Source organism: Chiloscyllium plagiosum, unplaced genomic scaffold (assembly GCF_037043375.1).
Source record: "Chiloscyllium plagiosum isolate Xiang-an unplaced genomic scaffold, Cpla_swu_hap1 HiC_scaffold_25, whole genome shotgun sequence".
In the NCBI taxonomy this organism is placed as follows: Eukaryota; Metazoa; Chordata; class Chondrichthyes; order Orectolobiformes; family Hemiscylliidae; genus Chiloscyllium; species Chiloscyllium plagiosum.
The window spans coordinates 4,636,639-4,655,725 of NW_028270163.1; the positions used below are offsets into that span (position 1 = coordinate 4,636,639).

The 19,087-nt window shown below is 56.9% G+C and overlaps 1 protein-coding gene across 1 annotated transcript in view; it reads left to right on the top strand.

Annotated features, from left to right (window-relative positions):
* fads6 (fatty acid desaturase 6) overlaps window positions 1-19,087 on the top strand; it is a 157,049-nt gene that overhangs the window by 87,436 nt on the left and 50,526 nt on the right. The window contains exon 5 of the mRNA XM_088000410.1: window positions 7,121-7,300. Coding sequence (XP_087856536.1) covers window positions 7,121-7,300 — 180 coding nt within the window. The remainder of the gene's footprint in view (window positions 1-7,120; window positions 7,301-19,087) is intronic.

Consider the following 19,087-nt stretch of genomic DNA (forward strand, 5'->3'; position numbering starts at 1 on the left):
AACCCTCTCCTTCCCTCACCCTGAATCCCCTCCATCTCTCTCTCTGAACCCCCTCCATCCCTCTCTCTGAACCCATTCCATCCCTCTCTCTCAGTTCCCTCCATCCCTCTCTCTGAACCCCCCTCCATTCCTGTCTCTGAACCCCTCTCCATCCCTCTCTCTGAACCCACCTCCATCCCTCTCTCTGAACCCCCCCTCCCTCCCTCTCCCTGAACCCCCTCCACCCCTCTTCCTGAATCCCCCTCCATCCCTCTCTCTGAACCCCCTCCACCCCTCTCCCTGAATCCCCCTCCATCTCTCTCTCTGAACCCCCTCCATCCCTCTCTCTGAACGCATTCCATCCCTCTCTCTCAGTTCCCTCCATTCCTCTCTCTGAACCCCCCTCCATTCCTCTCTCTGAACCCTCTCCATCCCTCTCTCTGAACCCCCCTCCATTCCTCTCTCGGAACCCCCCTCCATCCCTCTCTCTGAACCCATTCCATCCCTCTCTCTCAGTTCCCTCCATCCCTCTCTCTGAACCCACCTCCATCCCTCTCTCAGAACCCCCTCCACCCCTCTCCCTGAACAGCCCTCCATCCCTCTCTCTGAACTCTCTCTCAGTTCCCTCCATTCCTGTCTCTGAACCACCCTCCATTCCTGTCTCTGAACCCCCCTCCATCCCTCTCTCTGAACCACCCTCCATCCCTCTCTCTGAACCCCCTCCAGCCATCTCCCTGAATCCCCCTCCATCCCTCTCTCTGAACCCCCTCCACCCCTCTCCCTGAATCCCCTCCATCTCTCTCTCTGAACCCCCTCCATCCCTCTCTCTGAACCCATTCCATCCCTCTCTCTCAGTTCCCTCTCTCTGAACCCCCCTCCATTCCTCTCTCTGAACCCCCTCCACCCCTCTCCCTGAACCCCCTCCTCCCATCTCCCTGAATCCCCTCCATCTCTCACTCTGAACCCCCCTCCATCCCTCTCTCTGAATCCCCCTCCTTCCCTCTCCCTGAATCCCCTCCATCTCTCACTCTGAACCCCCCTCCATCCCTCTCCCTGAACCCTCTCCTTCCCTCTCCCTGAACCCCCTCCATCTCTCTCTGAACCCCCTCCATCCCTCTCTCTGAACCCTCTCCTTCCCTCTCCCTGAACCCCCTCCATCTCTCTCTGAACCCCCTCCATCCCTCTCCCTGAACCCTCTCCTTCCCTCTCCCTGAACCCCCTCCATCTCTCTCTGAACCCCCTCCATCCCTCTCTCTTAACCCCCCTCCATCCCTCTCTCTGAATCCCCCTCCTTCCCTCTCCCTGAACTCCCCTCCATTCCTCTCTCTGAACCCCCCTCCATCCCTCTCCCTCAGTTCCCTCCATCCCTCTCTCTGAACCCCCTCCATCCCTCTCTCTGAACCCATTCCATCCCTCTCTCTCAGTTCCCTCCATCCCTCTCTCTGAACCCCCTCCATTCTTGTCTCTGAACCCCCCTCCATCCCTCTCTCTGAACCCACCTCCTTCCCTCTCTCTGAACCACCCTCCATCCCTCTCTCTGAACCCCCTCCACCCCTCTCCCTGAATCCCCCTCCATCCCTCTCTCTGAACCCCCTCCACCCCTCTCCCTGAATCCCCTCCATCTCTCTCTCTGAACCCCCTCCATCCCTCTCTCTGAACCCATTCCATCCCTCTCTCTCAGTTCCCTCCATCCCTCTCTCTGAACCCCCCTCCATTCCTCTCTCTGAACCCCCTCCACCCCTCTCCCTGAATCCCCCTCCATCCCTCTCTCTGAACCCCCTCCACCCCTCTCCCTGAATCCCCCTTCATCTCTCTCTCTGAACCCCCTCCATCCCTCTCTCTGAACCCATTCCATCCCTCTCTCTCAGTTCCCTCCATCCCTCTCTCTGAACCCCCCTCCATTCCTCTCTCTGAACCCCCTCCACCCCTCTCTCTGAACCCCCCTCGATCCCTCTCTCTGAGCCCATTCCATCCCTCTCTCTCAGTTCCCTCCTTCCCTCTCTCTGAACTCCCCTCCATTCCTCTCTCTGAACCCTCTCCATCCCTCTCTCTGAACCCACCTCCTTCCCTCTCCCTGACCCCCCTCCATCCCTCTCTCTGAACCCCCTCCTTCCCTCTCCCTGAAACCCCCTCCATCTCTCTTTCTGAACCCACCTCCATCCATCTCTCTGAACCCCCCTTCTTCCCTCTCCCTGAACCCTCTCCATCCCTCTCTCTGAACCCCCCTCGATCCCTCTCTCTGAACCCCCTCCATCCCTCTCTCTGAACCCACTCCATCCCTCTCTCTGAACCCCCCTCCATCCCTCTTTCTGAACGCCCCTCCATCCCTCTCTCTGAACCCCCCTCCATCCCTCTTTCTGAACGCCCCTCCATCCTTCTCTCTGAACCTCTCTCTATCCCTCTCTCTCAACCCTCTCCATCCCTCTGTCTGAACCCTCCTCCATCTCTCTCCCTGAATCTCCCTCCATCCAACTCTCTGAACCCCCTCCATCTCTCTCTCCGCTCCCCCTCCATCCCTCTCTCCGATCCCCCTCCATCCCTCTCTCCGATCCCCCTCCATCTCTCTCTCCGCTCCCCCTCCATCCCTCTCTCCGATCCCCCTCCATCGCTCTCTCCGATCCCCCTCCATCCCTCTCTCTGAATCCCCCTCCACCCCTCTCCCTGAATCCCCCTCCATCCCTCTCTCTGAACCCCCTCCACCCCTCTCCCTGAATCCCCCTCCATCTCTCTCTCTGAACCCCCTCCATCCCTCTCTCTGAACCCATTCCATCCCTCTCTCTCAGTTCCCTCCATCCCTCTCTCTGAACCCCCTTCCATTCCTTTCTCTGAACCCCCTCCACCTCTCTCCCTGAACCCCCTCCATCTCTCTCTCTGAACCCCCTCCATCCCTCTCTCTGAACGTATTCCATCCCTCTCTCTCAGTTCCCTCCATTCCTCTCTCTGAACCCCCCTCCATTCCTCTCTCTGAACCCTCTCCATCCCTCTCTCTGAACCCCCCTCCATTCCTCTCTCTGAACCCCCCTCCATCCCTCTCTCTGAACCCATTCCATCCCTCTCTCTCAGTTCCCTCCATCCCTCTCTCTGAACCCACCTCCATCCCTCTCTCTGAACCCCCTCCACCCCTCTCCCTGAATCTCCCTCCATCCCTCTCTCTGAACTCCCTCCACCCCTCTCCCTGAATCCCCCTCCACCCCTCTCCCTGAATCCCCTCCATCCCTCTCTTTGAACCCCCTCCATCCCTCTCCCTGAATCCCCCTCCATCCCTCTCTCTGAACCCCCTTCATCCCACTCTCTGAACCCCTTTCAACCCTCTCTCTGAACTCCCTCCACCCCTCTCCCTGAATCCCTCTCCATCTCTCTCTCCGAACCCTCTCCATCCCTCTCCCTGAATCCCCCTCCATCCCACTCTCTGAACCCCTTCATCCCCCTCTCTGAACCCTCTCCATCCCTCTCCCTGAATCCCCCTCCATCCCGCTCTCTGAACCCACCTCCATTCCTCTCCCTGAACCCCCCTCCTTCCCTCTCTCTGAACCCTCTCCATCCCTCTCTCTGAACCCCCTCCATCCCTCTCCCTGAACCCCTCCTTCCCTCTCCCTGAACCCCCTCCCTCTCTCTCTCTGAACCCCCTCCATCCCTCTCCCTGAACCCCCTCCTTCCATCTCCCTGAATCCCCTCCATCTCTCACTCTGAACCCCCCTCCATCCCTCTCTCTGAATCCCCCTCCTTCCCTCTCCCTGAATCCCCTCCATCTCTCACTCTGAACCCCCCTCCATCCCTCTCTCTGAATCCCCCTCCTTCCCTCTCCCTGAATCCCCTCCATCTCTCTCTCTGAACCCCCTCCATCCCTTTCCCTGAACCCTCTCCTTCCCTCTCCCTGAACCCCCTCCATCTCTCTCTGAACCCCCTCCATCCCTCTCCCTGAACCCCCTCCTTCCCTCTCCCTGAATCCCCTCCATCTCTCACTCTGAACCCCCCTCCATTCCTCTCTCTGAACACCCCTCCTTCCCTCTCTCTTAACCCCCATCCATCCCTCTCTCTGAATCCCCCTCCTTCCCTCTCCCTGAACCCCCCTCCATTCCTCTCTCTGAACCCCCCTCCATCCCTCTCCCTCAGTTCCCTCCATCCCTCTCTCTGAACCCCCTCCATCCCTCTCTCTGAACCCATTCCATCCCTCTCTCTGAACCCCCCTCCATCCCTCTCCCTCAGTTCCCTCCATCCCTCTCTCTGAACCCCCTCCATCCCTCTCTCTGAACCCTCTTCATCCCTCTCTCTGAACCCATTCCATCCCTCTCTCTGAACCCCCCTCCATCCCTCTCCCTCAGTTCCCTCCATCCCTCTCTCTGAACCCCCTCCATCCCTCTCTCTGAACCCTCTTCATCCCTCTCTCTGAACCCCCTCCATCCCTCTCTCTGAACCCTCTTCATCCCTCTCTCTGAACCCTCTCCATCCCGCTCCCTGAACCCCTCTCCATCCTTCTCTCTGAACCCCCCTCCATCCCTCTCCCTGAATCTCCCTCCATCCAACTCTCTGAACCCCCTCCATCTCTCTCTCCGCCCCCACTCCATCCCTCTCTCCGATCCCCCTCCATCCCTCTCTCCGATCCCCTTCCATCTCTCTCTCCGATCCCCCTCCATCCCTCTCTCCGATCCCCTTCCATCTCTCTGTCCGCTCCCCCTCCATCCCTCTCTCCAATCCCCCTCCATCGCTCTCTCCGATCCCCCTCCATCCCTCTCTCCGATCTCCCTCCATCCCTCTCTCCGATTCCCCTCCATCCCTCTCTCCGATATCCCTCCACCCCTCTCTACGATTCCTCTCCATCCCTCTCTCCGATCTCCCTCCATCCCTCTCTCCGATCTCCCTCCATCCCTCTCTCCGAACCCCTCCATCCCTCTCTTCGATCCCCCTCCTTCCTCTCTCTTCCGATCTCCCTCCATCCCTCTCTCCGATCTCCCTCCATCCCTCTCCAATCCCCCTCCATCCCTTTCCGATCCCACTCCATCCCTCTCTCCGATCTCCCTCCATCCCTCTCTCCGATCTCCCTCTATCCCTCTCTCTGATCCCCCTCCATCCCTCTCTCCGATCTCCCTCCATCCCTCTCTCCGATCTCTCTCTATCCCTCTCTCCGATTTCCCTCCATCCCTCTCCGTGTATCACCTCCATCCTTCTCTCCGGTCTCCCTCCATCCCTCTCTCCGATCCCCCTCCATCCCTCTCCCCATCTCCCTCCATCCCTCTCTCCGATCTCCCTCCATCCCTCTCTCCGATCTCCCTCCATCCCTCTCCGTGTATCACCCTCCATCCCTCTCTCCGATCTCCCTCCATCCCTCTCTCTGAACCCCCTCCATCCCTCTCTCCGTTCCCCCTCTATCCCTCTCTCCGATCCCCATCCATCCCTCTCTCTGAACCCCCTCCATCCCTCTCTCTGAACCCCCTCCATCCCTCTCTCCGCTCCCCCTCCATCCCTCTCTCCGATCTCCCTCTATCCCTCTCTCTGATCCCCCTCCATCCCTCTCTCCGATCTCCCTCCATCCCTCTCTCCGATCTCTCTCTATCCCTCTCTCCGATTTCCCTCCATCCCTCTCCGTGTATCACCTCCATCCTTCTCTCCGGTCTCCCTCCATCCCTCTCTCCGATCCCCCTCCATCCCTCTCCCCATCTCCCTCCATCCCTCTCTCCGATCTCCCTCCATCCCTCTCTCCGATCTCCCTCCATCCCTCTCCGTGTATCACCCTCCATCCCTCTCTCCGATCTCCCTCCATCCCTCTCTCTGAACCCCCTCCATCCCTCTCTCCGTTCCCCCTCTATCCCTCTCTCCGATCCCCATCCATCCCTCTCTCTGAACCCCCTCCATCCCGCTCTCCGATCCCCCTCCATTCCTCTCTCTGAACCCCCTCCATCTCTCTCTCCGATCCCCCTCCATCCTTCTCTCTGAACCTCCTCTATCCCTCTCTCTGTACCCCCTCCATCCCTCTCTCCGATCTCCCCCCTTCCCTCTCTGTATCCCCTCCATCCCTCTCTCCAATCTCCCTCCATCCCTCTCTCCGATCTCCCCCCATCCCTTTCTCTGTACCCCCTCCATCCCTCTCTCCGATCCCCCTCCCTCCCTCTCTCCGATCTCCCTCCCTCCCTCTCTCCGATCTCGCTCCGTGCATAGGGCCATAAAACACAGATGTCAGCCGCTCGGTCCATCCAGTCCATGCTGACCTTGTTTCCCAGTTGCCAGCATTTGGCGTAGGTCCCTCCCAACATTTCTTACTCATATTCCTGAGTGAAAATGTTTTCCAGATTGTCCCTGTCCCTGCATCCACCCCTTCCTCTGGCTGTTCAGTGTGGGCTTAGGTTGTGAGTGTGAGCAGGGAGGTTCAAACTGAGGTGAGTACCCAGACTGGGTCCACGGCGGGTGGGGAGGGATAAACAGACTCAACCTCATCCTTACCAAACTGCTGGCTCAGAAACAGACCCTTCACTGCAACTCACCCATGCTGACCCAATATCCTAAATTAACCTAGTGCCATTTACCAGCACTTGGCCCATATCCCTCCAAACCCTTCCTATTCACATACCCATCCAGATGCCTTTTAAATGTTATAACTGTAGCAGCCTCCACCACTTCCTCTGGCAGCTCAGTCCATACACGTACCACCCTCTGTGTGAAAAACCTGCCCCTAAGATCCCTTTTAAATCCTCCCCCTCTCACCCTAAACCTATGCCCTCTAGTTCTGGACTCTCCGACCCCAGGGAAAAGACTTTGTCTATTTACCCTATCCATGCCCCTCATAATTTTGTAAACCTCTATAAGGTCCTCCTTATAGAGAGTGCTGGCAGATGGGACTAGGTTGGGTTGGGATATCTGGTCAGCATGGACGGGTTGGACCGAAGGGTCTGTTTCCATGCTGTACATCTCTATGACCCATCAGTCTACTCTCGATTGTCAGTAAACTGATGGGAGGTGACAGTACTATCGCACAGCACCCGCTCAGGAATAACCCGCTCAGTGATGCCCAGTTTGGGTCCCACCAGGGTCACTCAGCTCTTGACCTCATTACTATAAACACCCTCATCTGACCCTAACCCTGCCACCTCAGCACAAGATGCATGTCAGGTCATGGATTAAGTACTGGTTTTGGCAATTATTCTGACAGCATATCGGGCTGGCGATGTTCACCCTGGATAAGAAGCCAAAGAGGATCTACCAGATGGCCTATGGGGTCATGAACCTGCCCCGGACCCCGCTGCTGGACTGGTCATTTGGTCACTCGCTCATTAACTGTCACGTGGAGCACCATCTGTTCCCCACACTGTCTGACAACATGTGTCTGAAGGTGGAGTCATCAGGGAGGGCGGGGGGTCAGGAGAAAAGAGGGAGAAACTGGGGGGAGACACGGGGAGAGAGAGACGGGGGGGAGACAGGGGGGGAGAGAGAGACGGGGGGGAGACAGGGGGAGAGAGAGACGGGGGGGAGACAGGTGGAGAGAGAGACGGGGGGAGTCAGGGGAAGAGAGGGAGACAGAGAGAGAAATGGGGGAGACAGGGAGAGAGAGATCGGGGGGAGACGGAGAGAGAGAGACGGGGGAGACAGGGAGAGAGAGATGGGGGGGAGACAGGGGAGAGAGAGACGGGGGGAGTCAAGGGGAGAGAGGGAGACAGGGAGAGAGAGAGACGGTGGAGACAGGGAGAGAGAGATCGGGGGGGAGACAGGGAGAGAGAGATCGGGGGGAGACAGGGAGAGAGAGATCGGGGGAGACAGGGAGAAAGAGAGAGAGACGGGGGAGTCAGGGAGAGAGAGAGATTGAGGGAGACAGGGAGAGAGAGATCGGGGGAGACAGGGAGAGAGAGATCGGGGGAGACGGAGAGAGCGATCGGGGGGAGACAGGGAGAGAGAGAGATCGGGGGAGACAGGGAAAGAGAGACATGGGGGAGTTGGAGAGAGAGACATCAGGGAGAGAAAGGGAGAGAGAGAGAGACACAGGGGGAGTCAGGGAGAGAGAGATCGGGGGGAGTCGGGGGAGAGAGAGAGAGAGAGAGAGAGGGGGGAGTGAGGGAGAGAGAGAGATCGGGGGAGTCAGGGAGAGAGAGAGATCGGGGGAGTCAGGGGGAAAGGAAGATCTGGGGGAGTCGGGGAGAGAGGGAGATCGGGGGGAGTCAGGGGGAGAGGGAGATCGGGGGAGTCAGGGGGAGAGGGAGATCGGGGGAGTCAGGGGGAGAGGGAGATCGGGGGGAGTCAGGGGGAGAGGGAGATTGGGGGGAGTCAAGGGGAGAGAGAGATCGGGGAGTCAAGGAGAGAAAGAGATCGGGGGGAGTCAGGGGAAAGGAACATCTGGGGGAGTCGGGGGAGAGAGAGATCGGGGGGAGTCAGGGGGAGAGGGAGATCGGGAGGAGTCAGGGAGAGGGAGATCGGGGGGAGACAGGGGGAGAGGGAGATCGGGGGAGTCGGGGAGAGGGAGATCGGGGGGGGAGTCAGGGGAGAGGGAGATCGGGGGGAGTCAGGGGGAGAGGGAGATCGGGGGGAGTCAGGGGGAGAGGGAGATCAGGGGAGTCAGGGAGAGGGAGATCGGGGGGTGTCAGGGGAGAGGGAGATCGGGTGGAGTCAGGGGGAGAGGGAGATCGGGGGGAGTCAGGGGGAGGGGGAGACAGGGGGAGAGAGAGACGGGGGGGAGTCAGGGGGAGAGAGGGAGACAGGGAGAGAGAGAGAGAGACGGTGGAGACAGGGAGAGAGAGATCGGGGGGGAGACAGGGAGAGAGAGATCGGGGGAGACAGGGAGAAAGAGAGATCGGGGGAGACAGGGAGAAAGAGAGAGAGAGGGCGGAGTCAGGGAGAGAGAGAGATTGGGGGAGACAGGGAGAGAGATATCGGGGGAGACGGAGAGAGCGATCGGGGGGAGACAGGGAGAGAGAGACATGGGGGAGTTGGAGAGAGAGACATCAGGGAGAGAAAGGGAGAGAGAGAGAGAGAGAGAGAGACACACAGGGGGAGTCAGGGAGAGAGAGATCGGGGGAGACAGAGAGAGAGGGATTGGGGGAGTCAGGGAGAGAGAGAGAGATGGGGGAGACAGGGAGAGAGAGAGGGCGGGGGAGTCAGGGAGAGAGAGAGATCGGGGGGAGTCGGGGGAAAGAGAGAGAGAGATGGGGGAGTCAGGGAGAGAGAGAGATCGGGGGGAGTCAGGGAGAGAGAGAGATCGGGGGGAGTCAGGGGGAAAGGAAGATCTGGCGGAGTCGGGGAGAGAGGGAGATCGGGGGGAGTCAGGGGGAGAGGGAGATCGGGGGAGTCAGGGGGAGAGGGAGATTGGGGGGAGTCAAGGGGAGAGAGAGATCGGGGAGTCAAGGAGAGAAAGAGATCGGGGGGAGTCAGGGGAAAGGAACATCTGGGGGAGTCGGGGGAGAGGGAGATTTGGGGGAGTCGGGGGAGAGAGAGATCGGGGGGAGTCAGGGTGAGAAGGAGATCGGGAGGAGTCGGGGAGAGGGAGATCGGGGGGAGTCAGGGGGAGAGGGAGATCGGGGGAGTCGGGGAGAGGGAGATCGGGGGGGAGTCAGTGGAGAGGGAGATCGGGGGGAGTCAGGGGGAGAGGGAGATCGGGGGGAGTCAGGGGGAGAGGGAGATCGGCGGGTGTCAGGGGAGAGGGAGATCAGGGGAGTCGGGGAGAGGGAGATCAGGGGGGGAGTCAGGGGAGAGGGAGATCGGGGGGAGAGGGAGATCGGGGGGAGTCAGGGGGAGAGGGAGATCGGGGGGGTGTCAGGGGAGTCGGGGAGAGGGAGATCGGGGGGAAGTCAGGGGAGAGGGAGATCGGGGGAGTCAGGGGGAGAGAGGGACGGGGGAGTCGGGGGAGAGAGAGATCGGGGGGAGACGGGGAGAGAGGAACTGGGGAGTCAGGGGGAGAGAGGGACAGGGGGGAGTCGGGGGAGAGAGGATCGGGGGGTGTCAGGGGGAGAGAGAGATCGGGGGGTGTCAGGGGAGAGGGAGATCAGGGGAGTCGGGGAGAGGGAGATCGGGGGGTGTCAGGGGAGAGGGAGATCGGGGGAGTCAGGGGGAGAGGGAGATCGGGGGGAGTCAGGGGAGGGGGAGACAGGGGGAGAGAGAGAGACGCGGGGGAGTCAGGGGGAGAGGGGGAGAGAGGGAGACAGGGAGAGAGAGAGAGACGGTGGAGACAGGGGGAGAGAGAGATCGGGGGGGAGACAGGGAGAGAGAGATCGGGGGGAGACAGGGAGAGAGAGATCGGGGGAGACGGAGAAAGAGAGAGAGACGGGGGAGTCAGGGAGAGAGAGAGATTGGGGGAGACAGGGAGAGAGAGATCGGGGGAGACGGAGAGCGCGATCGGGGGGAGACAGGGAGAGAGAGACATGGGGGAGTTGGAGAGAGAGACATCAGGGAGAGAAAGGGAGAGAGAGAGAGAGACACACACAGGGGGAGTCAGGGAGAGAGAGATTGGGGGAGACAGAGAGAGAGCGATTGGGGGAGTCAGAGAGAGAGAGAGAGAGACGGGGGAAACAGGGAGAGAGAGAGGGCGGGGGAGTCAGGGAGAGAGAGAGATCGGGGGGAGTCGGGAGAGAGAGAGAGAGAGATGGGGGAGTCAGGGAGAGAGAGAGATCGGGGGGAGTCAGGGAGAGAGAGAGATCGGGGGGAGTCAGGGGGAAAGGAAGATCTGAGGGAGTCGGGGAGAGAGGGAGATCGGGGAGAGTCAGGTGGAGAGGGAGATTGGGGGGAGTCAAGGGGAGAGAGAGATCGGGGAGTCAAGGAGAGAAAGAGATTGGGGGGAGTCAGGGGAAAGGAACATCTGGGGGAGTCGGGGGAGAGGGAGATCTGGGGGAGTCGGGGGAGAGAGAGATCGGGGGGAGTCAGGGGGAGAGGGAGATCGGGAGGAGTCAGGGAGAGGGAGATCGGGGGGAGTCAGGGGGAGAGGGAGATCGGGGGAGTCGGGGAGAGGGAGATCGGGGGGGGAGTCAGGGGAGAGGGAGATCGGGGGGAGTCAGGGAGAGAGGGAGATCGGGGGGAGTCAGGGGGAGAGGGAGATCGGGGGGTGTCAGGGGAGAGGGAGATCAGGGGAGTCGGGGAGAGGGAGATCGGGGGGGGGAGTCAGGGGAGAAGGAGATCGGGGGGAGAGGGAGATCGGGGGGAGTCAGGGGGAGAGGGAGATCGGGGGGGAAGTCAGGGGAGAGGGAGATCGGGGGAGTCAGGGGTAGAGAGGGACGGGGGAGTCAGGGGAGAGGGAGATCGGGGGGAGTCAGGGGGAGCGAGGGACGGGGGAGTCAGGCGTAGAGAGGGACGGGGGAGAGAGAGATCGGGGGGAGACGGGGAGAGAGGAACGGGGGAGTCGGGGAGAGAGGGACGGGGGGGAGTCGGGGGAGAGAGGAACGGGGGTGTCAGGGGGAGAGAGAGAGATCGGGGGAGTCAGGGGGAGAAAGGGACGGGGGAGTCGGGGGAGAGAGAGATCGGGGGGAGACGGGGAGAGAGGAACTGGTGAGTCGGGGAGAGAGGGACGGGGGGGAGTCGGGGGAGAGAGGAACGGGGGTGTCAGGGGGAGAGAGAGATCGGGGGAATCAGGGGGAGAGAGGGACGGGGGGAGTCAGGGGGAGGGAGAGATCGGGGGGAGTCAGGGGGAGAGAGAGATCGGGGGAGTCAGGGGGAGAGAGAGATCGGGGGAGTCAGGGGGAGAGAGGGACGGGGGGAGTCAGGGGGAGGGAGAGATCGGGGGGAGTCGGGGGGGAAAGAGATCGGGGGGAGTCGGGGGAGAAAGAGATCGGGGGGGTCAGGGGGATAGAGGGACAGGGATAGTCAGGGGGATAGGGAGATCGGGGGGGTGTTGGGGGAGAGGGTGATGGGGGAGTCAGGGAGTGAGAGAAAGAGAGAGACGGGGGGGGAGTCATGAGAAGAGACCGGGGTGAGTGTGATCGGGGGGTTAGTGTGTGAGTGTGATCGGGGGGGTTAGTGTGTGAGTGTGATCAGGGGGTTAGTGTAAGTGTGATCGGGGGGTAAGTGTGTGAGTGCGACCAGGGGGTTAGTGTGTGAGTGTGATCGGGGTGGTAAGTGTGTGAGTGTGATCAGGGGGTTAGTGTGTGAGTGTGATTGGAGGGTAAGTGTGTGAGTGTGATCAGGGGGTTAGTGTGTGAGTGTGATCGGGGGTAAGTGTGTGAGTGTGATCAGGGGGTTAGTGTGTGAGTGTGATCGGGGGTTTAGTGTGTGAGTGTGATTGGGTTAGTGTGTAAGTGTGATCGGGGGTTAATGTGTGAGTGTGATCAGGGGCTTAGTGTGTGAGTGTGGTTGGGGGGGATAGTGTGTGAGTGTGATTGGGAGTTAGTGTGTGAGTGTAATGGGGGTGTTAGTGTATGAGTGTGATCGTGGGGGTTAGTGTGTGAGTGTGATCAGGGAGTTAGTGTGTAAGTGTGATCGGAGGGGTTAGTGTGTGAGTGTGATCAGAGGTTAATGTGTGAGTGTGGTCAGGGGTTAGTGTATGAGTGTGAACAGGGGTGTTAGTGTGTGAGTGTGATCGGGTGTTAGTGTGTCAGTGTGATCAGGGGTTAGTGTGTGACTGTGATGGGGGTGTTAGTCTGTGAGTGTGTTGGGGGTGTTAGTGTGTGAGTGTGATCAGGTGTTAGTGTGGGAGTGTGATCAGGGGTTAGTGTGTGAGGTGATTGGGGGTTAGTTTGTGAGTGTGATGGGGGAGTTAGTGTGTGAGTGTGATCGGGCGCTTAGTGTGTGAGTGTGATTGGGGGGTTAGTGTGTGAGTGTGATCAGGGGGTTAGTGTAAGTGTGATCGGGGGGTAAGTGTATGAGTGTGATCAAGGGGTTAGTGTGTGAGTGTGATCGGGGTGGTAAGTGTGAGTGTGATCAGGGGGTTAGTGTGTGAGTGTGATTGGAGGGTAAGTGTGTGAGTGTGATCAGGGGGTTAGTGTGTGAGTGTGATCGGGGGTTTAGTGTGTGAGTGTGATCAGGGGGTTAGTGTGTGAGTGTGATCGGGGGTTTAGTGTGTGAGTGTGATTGGGTTAGTGTGTAAGTGTGATCGGGGGTTAATGTGTGAGTGTGATCAGGGGCTTAGTGTGTGAGTGTGGTTGGGGGGGATAGTGTGTGAGTGTGATTGGGAGTTAGTGTGTGAGTGTAATGGGGGTGTTAGTGTATGAGTGTGATCGTGGGGGTTAGTGTGTGAGTGTGATCAGGGGGTTAGTGTGTAAGTATGATCGGAGGGGTTAGTGTGTGAGTGTGATCAGAGGTTAATGTGTGAGAGTGGTCAGGGGTTAGTGTATGAGTGTGAACAGGGGTGTTAGTGTGTGAGTGTGATCGGGTGTGAGTGTGTGACTGTGATGGGGGTGTTAGTCTGTGAATGTGTTGGGGGTGTTAGTGTGTGAGTGTGATCAGGTGTTAGTGTGGGAGTGTGATCAGGGGTTAGTGTGTGAGGTGATCGGGGGTTAGTTTGTGAGTGTGATGGGGGAGTTAGTGTGTGAGTGTGATCGGGCGCTTAGTGTGTGAGTGTGATTGGGGGGGTTAGTGTGTGAGTGTGATCAGGGGGTTAGTGTAAGTGTGATCGGGGGGTAAGTGTGTGAGTGTGATCAGGGAGTTAGTGTGTGAGTGTGATCGGGGTGGTAAGTGTGTGAGTGTGATCAGGGGTTTAGTGTGTGAGTATGATTGGGGGTAAGTGTGTGAGTGTGATCAGGGGGTTAGTGTGTGAGTGTGATCGGGGGTAAGTGTGTGAATGTGATCAGTGGGTTAGTGTGTGAGTGTGATCGGGGGTTAGTGTGTGAGTGTGATTGGGTTAGTGTGTAAGTGTGATCGGGGGGTTAGTGTGTGAGTGTGATCGGAGGTTAATGTGTGAGTGTGATCAGGGGCTTAGTGTGTGAGTGTGATCGGGGGGTTAGTGTGTGAGTGTGATTGGGGGTTAGTGAGTGAGTGTGATATGGGTGTTAGTGTGTGAGTGTGATTGGGAGTTAGTGTGTGAGTGTGATCAGGTGTTAGTGTGGGAGTGTGATCAGGGGTTAGTGTGTGAGGTGATCGGGGGTTAGTTTGTGAGTGTGATGGGGGAGTTAGTGTGTGAGTGTGATCGGGCGCTTAGTGTGTGTGTGTGATCAGGGAGTTAGTGTGTTAGTGTGATCGGGGGGGTTATTGTGTGAGTGTGATCGGAGGTTAATGTGTGAGTGTGATCGGGGCTTAGTGTTTGAGTGTGATCGGGGTTTAGTGTGTGAGTGTGATGGGAGTTAGTGTGTGAGTGAAATGGGGGTGTTAGTGTGTGAGTGTGATCGGGGGTTAGTTTGTGAGTGTGATCGGGGGGTTAGTGTGTGAGTGTGATTGGGGGTTAGTGAGTGAGTGTGATGTGGGTGTTAGTGTGTGAGTGTGATTGGGAGTTAGTGTGTGAGTGTAATGGGGGTGTTAGTGTGTGAGTGTGATCGGGGGTTAGTGTGTGAGTGTGATCAGGGGGTTAGTGTGTAAGTGTGATCGGAGGGGTTAGTGTGTGAGTGTGATCGGAGGTTACTGTGTGAGTGTGATCAGGGGCTTAGTGTGTGAGTGTGATGGGGGTGTTAGTCTGTGAGTGTGATCGGGTGTTAGTATGTGAGTGTGATCAGGGGTTAGTCTGTGAGTCTGACCGGGGGTTAGTGTGTGAGGTGATTGGGGATTAGTTTGTCAGTGTAATGGGGGGGGGTTATTGTGTGAGTGTGGTCGGGGGGTTAATGTGTGAGTGTGATGGGGGGATTAGTTTGTGAGTGTGATCATGGGGTGTATGTGTGTGAGTGTGATCAGGGGTTAGTGTGTGAGTTTGATCAGTGAGCTAGTGTGTGAGTGTGATCGGGTGTTAGTGTGTGAGTGTGATTGGGGGTTAGTGTGTGAATGTAATCGGGGATTAGTGTGTGAGCGTGATTTGGGGCTAAGTGTGTGAATGTGATCGGGGATGTTAATGTGTGATTGTGATGGGGGGGTTAGTGTGTGAGGGTGATCGGGGGTTTAGTGTGTGAGTTTGATCGGGGGTTAGTGTGTGAGTGTGATCAGGAGATGTTAGTGTGCGAATGTAATCCGGGGTTGTTAGTGTGTGAGTGTGACCGAGGGTTAGTGTGTGAGTGTGATTGGGGGTTTAGTGTGTGAGTGTGATTAGGGGTGTTAGTGTGTGAGTGTGAACGGGGGGTTAGTGTGTAAGTGTGATCGGGGAGTTAGTGTGTTAGTGTGGTTGGGGTTAGTGTGTGAGTGTGACCGGGGGTTAGTGTGTGAGTGTGATCAGGGGGTGTTCGTGTGTGAGTGTGATCGGGGGTGTTCGTGTATGAGTGTGATCAGGGGGTTAGTATGAAGTGTGGTTGGGGGTTAGTGTGTGAGTGTGATGGGAGTGTTAGTGTGTGAGTGTGATCGGGGGTTAATGTGTGAGTGTGATGGGAATGTTAGTGTGTGAGCGTGATCGGGGGGTTAGTGTGTGAGTGTGGTCAGGGGTTAGTGTGTGAGTGTGATGGGGATGTTAGTGTGTGAGTGTGATTGGGGGTTAGTGTGTGAGTGTGATCAGGGGTGTCAGTCTGTGAGTGTGACCGAGGGTTAGTGTGTGAGTGTGATCGGTGTTTAGTGTGTGAGTGTGATCAGGGGGTTAGTGTGTAAGTGTGATCGGGGGTTAGTGTGTGAGTGTGTTTGGAGGTTAATGTGTGAGTGTGATCAGGGGGTTAGTGTGTAAGTGTGATCGGGGGATAGTGTGTGAGTGTGATCGGGGGTTAGTGTGTGAGTGTGATCGGGAGTTAGTCTGTGAGTGAAATGGGAGTGTTAGTGTGTGTGTGCTCGGGGGGTTAGTTTGTGAGTGTGATCGGGGGGTTAGTGTGTGAGTGTGATTGGGGGTTAGTGAGTGAGTGTGATGTGGGTGTTAGTGTGTGAGTGTGATTGGGAGTTAGTGTGTGAGTGTAATGGGGGTGTTAGTGTGTGAGTGTGATCGTGGGGGTTAGTGTGTGAGTGTGATCAAGGGGTTAGTGTGTAAGTGTGATCGAAGGGGTTAGTGTGTGAGTGTGACCGGAGGTTAATGTGTGAGTGTGATCAGGGGTTAGTGTGTGAGTGTGATGGGGATTGTTAGTGTGTGAGTGTGATCGGGAGTTAGTGTGTGAGTGTGATCAGGGGTTAGTGTGTGAGTGTGATCGGGGGTTAGTCTGTGAGTGTGATTCCGAGTTTGTGTGTGAGTGTGATCAGCGGATGTTAGTGTGTGAGGTGATCGGGGGTTAGTTTGTGAGTGTGATGGGGGGTTAGTGTGTGAGTGTGATCGGGGGTGTTAATGTCTGAGTGTGATTAGGGGTTAGTGAGTGAGTGTGATGTGGGTGTTAGTGTGTGAGTGATTGGCAGTTAGTGTGTGAGTGCAATGGGGGTGTTAGTGTGTGAGTGTGATCGGGCGCTTACTGTGTGTGTGATGGGGATGTTCGTGTGTAAGTGTGATTGGGGGTTAGTGTGTGAGTGTGATCGGAGGTTAATGTGTGAGTGTGATCAGGGGCTTAGTGTTTGAGTGTGATCGGGAGTTAGTGTGTGAGTGAAATGGGGGTGTTAGTGTGTGTGTGTGATCGGGGGGTTAGTGTGTAAGTGTGATCGGAGGTTAATGTGTGAGTGTGATCAGGGGCTTAGTGTGTGAGTGTGATGGGGGTGTTAGTGTGTGAGTGTGATGGGGTGTTAGTATGTGAGTGTGTTTGGGTGTTAGTGTGTGAGTGTGATCGGGGGAATTACTCTTTGAGTGTGACCGACGGTTAGCGTGCGAGTGCGATCGGTGTTTAGTGTGTGAGTGTGATCAGGGGTGTTAGTGTGTGAGTGTGATCGGCGCGTTAGTGTGTGAGTGTGATCGGGGAGTTAGTGTGTGAGTGTGATTGGGGGTTAGTGTGTGAGTGTGATCTGCGTGTTAGTGTGTGAGTGTGATCAGGGGGTGTTGGTGTGTGAATGTGACCGCGGGTTAGTGTGTGAGTGTGATCAGGGGGTGTTAGCGTGTGATGTGATCGGGGGTTAGTGTGTGAGTATGACCGAAGCTTAGTGTGTGAGTGTGATCAGGGGTGTTAGTCTGTGAGTGTGACCGAGGGTTAGTGTGTGAGTGTGATCAGGGGTGTTAGTGTGTGAGTGTGACCGGGGGGTTAGTGTGTGAGTGTGACCGGGGGTTAGCGTGTGAGTGTGATCGGGTGGTCAGTGTGTGAGTGTGAACGGGGGTTAGTGTGTGAGTGTGATCAGGGGGTGTTCGTGTGTGAGTGTGATCGGGGGTTAGTGTGTGTGTGTGTGTGTGTGTGATCGGGTGTTATTTGTGAGTGTGATCGGGGGAATTAGAGTGTAAGTGTGATCAGGGGGGTTAGTGTGTAAGTGTGATCGGGGGATGTTAGTGTGTGAGGTGATCGGGGGTTAGTTTGCGAGTTTGATGGGGGGGTTAGTGTGTGAGTGTGATCGGGAGTTAGTGTGTGAGTGTGATCGGGGTTTAGTGTATGAGCGTGATTGGGAGTTTGTGTGTGTGTGTGTGTGTGATCGGGCATTATTTGTGAGTGTGATCAGGGGGAATTAGAGTGTGAGCGTGATCTGGGACGTAAGTGTTTGAGTTTGATCAGGGGGGTTAGTGTGTGAGTGTGATCGGGGGATGTTAGTGTGTGAGGTGATCGGGTGTTAGTGTGTGAATGTGATCGGGGTGTTAGTGTGTGAGTGTGATGGGGATGTTAGTGTGTGAGTGTGATTGGGGGTTAGTGTGTGAGTGTGATCAGGGGTGTTAGTCTGTGAGTGTGACCGAGGGTTAGTGTGTGAGTGTGATCGGTGTTTAGTGTGTGAGTGTGATCAGGGGGTTAGTGTGTAAGTGTGATCGGGGGTTAGTGTGTGAGTGTGATTGGAGGTTAATGTGTGAGTGTGATCAGGGGCTTAGTGTGTGAGTGTGATCAGGGGTTAGTGTGTGAGTGTGATTGGGAGTGTTAGTGTGTGAGTGTGCTCGGGGGGTTAGTGTGTGAGTGTGATTGGGGGTTAGTGAGTGAGTGTGATGTGGGTGTTAGTGTGTGAGTGTGATTGGAAGTTAGTGTGTGAGTGTAATGGGGGTGTTAGTGTGTGAGTGTGATCGTGGGGATTAGTGTGTGAGTGTGATCAAGGGGTTAGTGTGTAAGTGTGATCGAAGGGGTTAGTGTGTGAGTGTGATGGGAGGTTAATGTGTGAGTGTGATCAGGGGTTAGTGTGTGAGTGTGATGGGGGTGTTAGTGTGTGAGTGTGATCGGGTGTAGGTATGTGAGTGTGATCAGGGGTTAGTGTGTGAGTGTGATGGGGGTGTTAGTCTGTGAGTGCGATAGGGGTGTTAGTGTGTGAGTGTGATCGGGTGTTAGTGTGTGAGTGTGATCAGGGGTTAGTGTGTGAGTGTGATCGGGGGTTAGTCTGTGAGTGTGATTGGGGGGTTTATGTGTGAGTGTGATCAGGGGATGTTAGTATGTGAGGTGATCGGGGGTTAGTTTGTGAGTGTAATGGGGGGTTAGTGTGTGAGTGTGATCGGGGTGGTTAGTGTGTGTGTGTTCCGGGGGTTAGTGTGTGAGTCTGATCGGGGGTTAGTGTGTGAGTGTGATTGGGGGTTAGTGTGTGAGTATGATCGGGGTTATTAGTGTGTGAGTGTGATCGGGATGTTAGTGTGTGAGTGTGATCGGGGGGTTGGTGTGTGAGTGTGATCGGGGGTTAGTGTGTGAGTGTGATCAGGGGTGTTAGTGTGTGAGTGTGATCGGGGTGTTAGTGTGTGAGTGTGATCGGGGGTTAGTGAGTGAGTGAGATCGGGTGTTAGTGTGTGTGTGATCGGGGGAGTTAGTGTGTGAGTGTGATCGTGGGTGTTAGTGTGTGAGTGTGACCAGGGGGGTTAGTGTGTGGATGTGATCGACGGGTTAGTGTGTGAGTGTGATCAGGGGTGTTAGTGTGTGAGTGTGACCGGGGGGGTTAGTGTGTGAGTGTGGTCGGGAGGTTAGTGTGTGAGTGTGACCAGGGGTTAGTGTGTGAGTGTGATTGGGGGGTTAGTGTGTGAGTGTGATCAGGGGGGTTAATGTGTGAGTGTGGTCGGGGGGGTTAATGTGTGAGTGTGATCGGGAGGGTTCATGTGTGAGTGTGATTAGGGGGTTAGTGTGTGAGTGTGATCGGGGTTAGTGTGTGAGTGTGGTCGGGGGATTAGTGTGTGAGTGTAATCGGGGGGGTTAGTGTGTGAGTG